Genomic DNA, 8,112 nt, shown 5'->3' with positions numbered 1-8,112 from the left:
CCCCATCACAATCACACCCTGACATCATCACCACCACATCATCATCATCACATCATCACCACTACATCATCACATCATCATCACACCCTGACATAATCATCATGACATCATCACCACCACATCATCACATCATAATCATCACATCATCACCACTACATCATCACATCATAATCACACCCTGACATCATCATCATGACATCATCACATCATAATCATCATCATCATCATCACATCATAATCACACCCTGACATCATCATCATAACATTATGACATCACCATCACATCATCATCATCATCATCATCACATCATAATCACACCCTGACATCATCATCATGACATCACCACCACCACATCATCACATCATAATCATCACATCATCACCACCACATCATAATCATCACATCATCACATCATCATCACACCCTGACATCATCATCATGACATCATCACCACCACATCATCACATCATAATCACACCCTGACATCATCATCATGACATCATCACATCATCACCACCACATCATCACATCATCATAATCACATAATCACACCCTGACATCATCATCATGACATCATCACCACCACATCATAATCATCACATCATCATCATCACATAATCACACCCTGACATCATCATCATCACATTATGACATCATATCATCATCACATCATAATAATCACATCAGATCATCATATTAGATCATCACATCATACATCGTCATCTCATCATCACATCATAATCATTGTATCATCACATCATCATCAACCATGATATCATTATCGTAACATTATCTCATCATCACATGACATCATCATCACATCTTCATCTCATCATCACATCATTATAATAACATTATCACATCATGACCACATCATCATCACATCACATCATCACCTCATCATCACATCATGACATGACATCATCACATCATCATCTCATCACGACATCACATCTTCATCACACCATGACATCATCACATCATAATCATCCCATCATCATTACATCATCATCATCACATCTTCATCTCATTATGACATCATGACATCATCCTCACCATGTCTTCATCCTCATCCTCACACTGGTCTGTGTTGAACTCTCGTCTGACTCTTCACAGATTTCGACAGGCTGGAGTTTTGTCCCAAAGAAACGCAGCTAAAGTGAGTGTTCCACACATTCCGCTGGTGATTTCTGAGTCGTCGTGTTCATCACGTGTGTTTCTCTCACAGGTACTTTGAGCGGCAGTTTGATCTGGCAGAAGAGACGCAGTTACCCATGTTCCTCCACTGCAGGAACGCACACTCAGAGTTCCTGGGTGAGTCTCGTCTGGAGGAGTGTGTGTGTGTGTGAGATGATGATGAGTGTGAGACAGGTGATCTGACATAAACACTGTGTGTGTGTGTGTGTGTGTGTGTGTTGCTCACAGACATCATGAAGAGGAACAGAGAGCGGTGTGTCGGTGGAGTGGTGAGTGTTTGACATTACATTTATTTCTATAGCACTTTATACAATACAGGTTGATTCAAAGCAGCTTCACAGGAATACACAGGAAAATAACAGTGTTAGGGGCCGTTCAAGCAGAACGTGTGTTTGCATCTAAAAACGTTTGCGATGTGTTTTTGAGTCGTGATATCTCCAGATATATTCAGTGACATAGATATTTCTCTCCAGGCTCTTTTTTTAAGAAACGGGTTGTAATAATCGCTTAAAGAAATGTTATATAATTCAGGGTATCCAGACACTTCCACCATGCTGCCGTCAAATAAAGCTGTTGCCATGCCAACTTGCTACTGTAAACAAAAGCTGGCAACACTTGCCCCGCCTCCGGGGTCTTCTGATTGGTCCACTGTTTTGGAACTGACATTGATGAGCGGCGCTGCGTGTAAAAGTCTCGAGATGCGAGTGCAACGGTCAAACACATCTGTCTAGCGTGTTTACATAGAAAAGCAATGGAAAAGTAGTGCATTGGAATGGAAAAATGCGTTCTGTGTGAACGGCCCCTTAATGTTGCAAAATTCATCAATTTTGAAAATAATCCAAAAGACAAAAGTGTCATTATTCATCTATCTTTTGGCATAATCTGCTTGTTTTCTCCTGTGTTTGTCAGGTTCACTCGTTTGACGGCTCTCAGCAGGACGCGGCGGCTCTGGTCGATCTGGATCTGTATATCGGTATCAACGGCTGGTGAGATTCAGTTGCCACGTCTGAATGACGTTTGTCTCTGGATTTATTCATCACTGACTCGTTTCTGTATTTCAGCTCCTTGAAAACAGCAGAGAATCTGGAGGTGATGAAGTCCATCCCGACCGACAGACTGATGATCGAAACAGGTTCACATTAACACTCACAATACAGCTGTTTTCTATGTGAATATCTGTTAAACTGTAATGTATTTCTGTGATGCGCAGCTGAATTTTCAGCATCATTACTCCAGTCTTCAGTGCCACATGATCTTCAGAAATCATTCTAATATACTGATTATTAGAAACATTTCTGATTATCATCAATGTTGAAAACAGTCGTGCTGCACAATATTTTTTGTGGAAACTGTGATACATTTTATTTTTCAGGATTCACAGATGAATAGAAAGTTCAGAAGAACAGCATTTATTTGAAATAGAAATCTGTTGTAACATTATAAATGTCTTTACTGCCACTTTTGATCAGTTTAATGCAGCTTTGATGAATACAAGGATGTCGAGTTTAGTAGAAATGCTGTTTTTTGAACTTTCTATTCATCTGTGAATCCTGAAAAACAAAATCTATCACGGTTGCCACAAAAATATTAGGCAGCATAACTGTTTTCAACATTGATAATAATCAGAAATGTTTCTTGAGCAGCAAAATGGGTTCGTGAATCTTTTATACAGATCGGAACTTCCGAGCGCGAATCATTTGATTTAGGTCGGAACTTTGGAGCTCGAATCGCGAATCATTTGATTTAGATCGGAACTTCGAATCGTGAATCATTTGATTCAGGTCGGAACTTCGGAGCGCGGATCGTGAATCATTTGATTCAGGTCGGAACTTCGGAGCGCGGATCGGAGCTCGGATCGCGAAATCATTTTATTTCGATCTGAACTTCGGAGCGCGGAACACGAATCATTTAATTCAGATCGGAACTTTGGAGCGCAGATTGCGAATCATTTGATTTAGATCGGAACTTCGGAACGCGGATTGCGAATCATTTGATTTAGGTTGGAACTTCGGAGCGCGGATTGCGAATCATTTGATTTAGATCGGAACTTCGAATCGTGAATCATTTGATACAGGTCAGAACTTCGGAGCGCGGATCGGAGCTCGGATCGCGAAATCATTTTATTTCGATCTGAACTTCGGAGCGCGGAACACGAATCATTTAATTCAGATCGGAACTTTGGAGCGCAGATTGCGAATCATTTGATTTAGATCGGAACTTCGGAACGCGGATTGCGAATCATTTGATTTAGGTTGGAACTTCGGAGCGCGGATTGCGAATCATTTGATTTAGGTCGGAACTTCGAATCGTGAATCATTTGATACAGGTCAGAACTTCGAAGCGCGGATCGTGAATCATTTGATTTAGGTCAGAACTTCGAAGCGTGGATTGCGAATCATTTGATTTAGGTCGGAACTTCGGAGCGCGGATCTCAAATCATTTGATTCCGATCGGAACTTCGGAGCGCGGAGCACGAATCATTTAATTCAGATCGGAACTTCGAAGCGCGGATTGCGAATCATTTGATTTAGATCGGAACTTTGGAGCGCGGATTGCGAATCATTTGATTTAGGTCGGAACTTTGGAGCTCGAATCGCGAATCATTTGATTTAGATCGGAACTTTGGAGCTCGAATCGCGAATCATTTGATTTAGATCGGAACTTTGGAGCTCGAATCGCGAATCATTTGATTTAGATCGGAACTTTGGAGCTCGAATCGCGAATCATTTGATTTAGATCGGAACTTTGGAGCTCGAATCGCGAATCATTTGATTTAGATCGGAACTTTGGAGCTCGAATCGCGAATCATTTGATTTAGATCGGAACTTTGGAGCTCGAATCGCGAATCATTTGATTTAGATCGGAACTTTGGAGCTCGAATCGCGAATCATTTGATTTAGATCGGAACTTTGGAGCTCGAATCGCGAATCATTTGATTTAGATCGGAACTTTGGAGCTCGAATCGCGAATCATTTGATTTAGATCGGAACTTTGGAGCTCGAATCGCGAATCATTTGATTTAGATCGGAACTTTGGAGCTCGAATCGCGAATCATTTGATTTAGATCGGAACTTTGGAGCTCGAATCGCGAATCATTTGATTTAGATCGGAACTTTGGAGCTCGAATCGCGAATCATTTGATTTAGGTCGGAACTTTGGAGCTCGAATCGCGAATCATTTGATTTAGATCGGAACTTCGAATCGTGAATCATTTGATTCAGGTCGGAACTTCGGAGCGCGGATCGTGAATCATTTGATTCAGGTCGGAACTTCGGAGCGCGGATCGGAGCTCAATCATTTTATTCATTTTATTTCGATCTGAACTTCGGAGCGCGGAACACGAATCATTTAATTCAGATCGGACGCAGATTGCGATTTAGATCAGAACTTCGGAGTGTGAATTGCGAATCATTTAATTCAGATCAGAACTTCGGAGCGCAGATTGCGAATCATTTGATTTAGGTCGGAACTTCGAATCATGAATCATTTGATTTAGATCAGAACTTCGGAGCGTGAATTGCGACTCATTTAATTCAGATCAGAACTTCGGAGCGCAGATTGCGAATCATTTGATTTAGGTCGGAACTTCGGAGCGCGGATTGCGAATCATTTGATTTAGGTCGGAACTTCGAATCACGAATCATTTGATTTAGATCAGAACTTCGGAGCATGAATTGCGACTCATTTAATTCAGATCAGAACTTCGGAGCGTGAATTGCGACTCATTTAATTCAGATCAGAACTTCGGAGCGTGAATTGCGACTCATTTAATTCAGATCAGAACTTCGGAGCGTGAATTGCGACTCATTTAATTCAGATCAGAACTTCGGAGCGTGAATTGCGAATCATTTGATTTAGGTCGGAACTTCGAATCACGAATCATTTGATTTAGATCAGAACTTCGGAGCATGAATTGCGACTCATTTAATTCAGATCAGAACTTCGGAGCGTGAATTGAGAATCATTTAATTCAGATCAGAACTTCGGAGCGTGAATTGCGACTCATTTAATTCAGATCAGAACTTCGGAGCGCAGATTGCGAATCATTTGATTTAGGTCGGAACTTCGAATCATGAATCATTTGATTTAGATCAGAACTTCGGAGCGTGAATTGCGACTCATTTAATTCAGATCAGAACTTCGGAGCGTGAATTGCGAATCATTTAATTCAGATCAGAACTTCGGAGCGCGGATTGCGAATCATTTGATTTAGGTCGGAACTTCGAATCATGAATCATTTGATTTAGGTTGGAACTTTGGAGCGCGGATCGGAGCGCGGATCGCGAATCATTTTATCTCAATTTGAACTTCGGAACTCGAATCGCAAATCATTTGATTCAGATCAGGAATTCGTAGCGGGTTCGCGAATCTTTTTTTATTATTTCTTTTTTTTATTATTATTAAAAAGTAGAAAACATGAACCATTAAGGCAGTACAGTTATAAAAACAAAAGAAAAAAAGAAAGTATATACAAATACAAGTCCCTTAAGAAAATTAACTGTGTTTTTACTATAGTAAAATTGTAGTAACCATGGTTTTTTGTATAACTGCAGTTTTACTACAAATACCATGGTTTAACTATAGTATGTTTTTTTTCACCTGATGCAGTTTCCACTGCTTTAGGATAAACAGAACTTTGAATAATTTCCATAAACTCATGTAGATCAGCTTTGAATAAAGAAAAGAGAGATTTAGAGACATTTTATATATGTGAAATTTAGCTATCAGGAAACATAAATTAAGTTATATTTTCCTATGTTCTCTTTCGAGTAGTCAAACAATCCAAAGAAGACATCTTTAAAACAGAAAGAAAAGTACTTACAAAATGAGATTATGAACATGAAATAAATCTGACCAAAGTTTCTCTGTGTTCAAAACAAGTGAATGAATCTTGCTCAGAAGAGACAAAAACAGCAACTCACTTCAGTGTCTGATTATATTATAATTACGTCCACAAGCTTTTTGTGAAATTTGGATCAACTCATTAATCTGTTGTTTGACTTGATATTTAAGGAAAGAACTATAGTTTCCAAAGTCAGATCCCCTTGAATGAATAAATGTATTGTAATTAATTTCTTACAGCTCAGTAACTCCGTAACATCTTGCTTCTGCAGATGCTCCGTGGTGCAGCATTAAAAACACTCACGCTGGAGCCAAACTCATCAAAACCACGTTCCCCACCAAGAAGAAGTGGGAGGCGGGACACTGTGTGAAGGACAGGTGTGTGTGCGTGAGTGTGTGTGTGAGTGTGTGAGTGCGAGAGTGTGCGCGAGTGTGTGCGTGAGTGTGTGCAAGTGAGTGCGCGTGTGTTTGCATGTGCGTATGAGTGTGCGTGTGTGTGTGTGTAAGTGTGAGTGCGTGTGTTTGAATGTGTGAGTGTGTGCGTGAGTGCGTGTGTGTGTGCATGCGAGTGCGTGTGTTTGCATGTGTGAGTGTGTGTGTGAGTGTGTGTGTGTGTGTGTGTGTGTGCGTGTGAGAGTGTGAGTGTGTGCGTGTGAGAGTGTGAGTGTGTGCGAGTGAGAGTGTGAGTGTGTGTGTGAGCGCATGTGAGTGTGTGCGTGTGAGAGTGTGAGTGTGTGCGAGTGAGAGTGTGAGTGTGTGTGTGAGCGCATGTGAGTGTGTGCGTGTGAGAGTGTGAGTGTGTGCGAGTGAGAGTGTGAGTGTGTGTGTGAGCGCATGTGAGTGTGTGCGTGTGAGAGTGTGAGTGTGTGCGAGTGAGAGTGTGAGTGTGTGTGTGAGCGCATGTGAGTGTGTGCGTGTGAGAGTGTGAGTGTGTGCGAGTGAGAGTGTGAGTGTGTGTGTGAGCGCATGTGAGTGTGTGCGTGTGAGAGTGTGAGTGTGTGCGAGTGAGAGTGTGAGTGTGTGTGTGAGCGCATGTGAGTGTGTGCGTGTGAGAGTGTGAGTGTGTGCGAGTGAGAGTGTGAGTGTGTGTGTGAGCGCATGTGAGTGTGTGCGTGTGAGAGTGTGAGTGTGTGCGAGTGAGAGTGTGAGTGTGTGTGTGAGCGCATGTGAGTGTGTGCGTGTGAGAGTGTGAGTGTGTGCGAGTGAGAGTGTGAGTGTGTGTGTGAGCGCATGTGAGTGTGTGCGTGTGAGAGTGTGAGTGTGTGCGAGTGAGAGTGTGAGTGTGTGTGTGAGCGCATGTGAGTGTGTGCGTGTGAGAGTGTGAGTGTGTGCGAGTGAGAGTGTGAGTGTGTGTGTGAGCGCATGTGAGTGTGTGCGTGTGAGAGTGTGAGTGTGTGCGAGTGAGAGTGTGAGTGTGTGTGTGAGCGCATGTGAGTGTGTGCGTGTGAGAGTGTGAGTGTGTGCGAGTGAGAGTGTGAGTGTGTGTGTGAGCGCATGTGAGTGTGTGCGTGTGAGAGTGTGAGTGTGTGCGAGTGAGAGTGTGAGTGTGTGTGTGAGCGCATGTGAGTGTGTGCGTGTGAGAGTGTGAGTGTGTGCGAGTGAGAGTGTGAGTGTGTGTGTGAGCGCATGTGAGTGTGTGCGTGTGAGAGTGTGAGTGTGTGCGAGTGAGAGTGTGAGTGTGTGTGTGAGCGCATGTGAGTGTGTGCGTGTGAGAGTGTGAGTGTGTGCGAGTGAGAGTGTGAGTGTGTGTGTGAGCGCATGTGAGTGTGTGCGTGTGAGAGTGTGAGTGTGTGCGAGTGAGAGTGTGAGTGTGTGTGTGAGCGCATGTGAGTGTGTGCGTGTGAGAGTGTGAGTGTGTGCGAGTGAGAGTGTGAGTGTGTGTGTGAGCGCATGTGAGTGTGTGCGTGTGAGAGTGTGAGTGTGTGCGAGTGAGAGTGTGTGTGTGTGTGTGTGTGTGTGTGCGTGTGAGTGTGTGCGTGTGAGAGTGTGAGTGTGTGCGAGTGAGAGTGTGAGTGTGTGTGTGAGCGCATGTGAGTGTGTGCGTGTGAGAGTGTGTGTGTGTGAGAGTGTGA

The 8,112-nt window shown here is 42.9% G+C and overlaps 1 protein-coding gene across 3 annotated transcripts in view; it reads left to right on the top strand.

Moving 5' to 3' along the window:
• The window catches only part of tatdn1 (TatD DNase domain containing 1), a 24,157-nt gene that overhangs the window by 2,248 nt on the left and 13,797 nt on the right, over positions 1-8,112 (top strand). The window contains exons 6-11 of one of the 3 annotated variants that reach the window (XM_016504026.1): positions 1,118-1,160; positions 1,230-1,315; positions 1,427-1,467; positions 2,108-2,184; positions 2,260-2,330; positions 6,313-6,440. In XM_016504026.1, coding sequence (XP_016359512.1) covers positions 1,118-1,160; positions 1,230-1,315; positions 1,427-1,467; positions 2,108-2,184; positions 2,260-2,330; positions 6,313-6,440 — 446 coding nt within the window. The remainder of the gene's footprint in view (positions 1-1,117; positions 1,161-1,229; positions 1,316-1,426; positions 1,468-2,107; positions 2,185-2,259; positions 2,331-6,312; positions 6,441-8,112) is intronic. The other 2 variants (XM_016504025.1, XM_016504027.1) reach the window with 2 other exon arrangements.

This window comes from Sinocyclocheilus anshuiensis, unplaced genomic scaffold, assembly GCF_001515605.1.
Source record: "Sinocyclocheilus anshuiensis isolate Anshui unplaced genomic scaffold, SAMN03320099.WGS_v1.1 scaffold2144, whole genome shotgun sequence".
Lineage (NCBI taxonomy): Eukaryota > Metazoa > Chordata > Actinopteri > Cypriniformes > Cyprinidae > Sinocyclocheilus > Sinocyclocheilus anshuiensis.
Note: the sequence above shows the minus strand (reverse complement) of the source record. Positions and strands in the feature narration are given on the sequence as shown.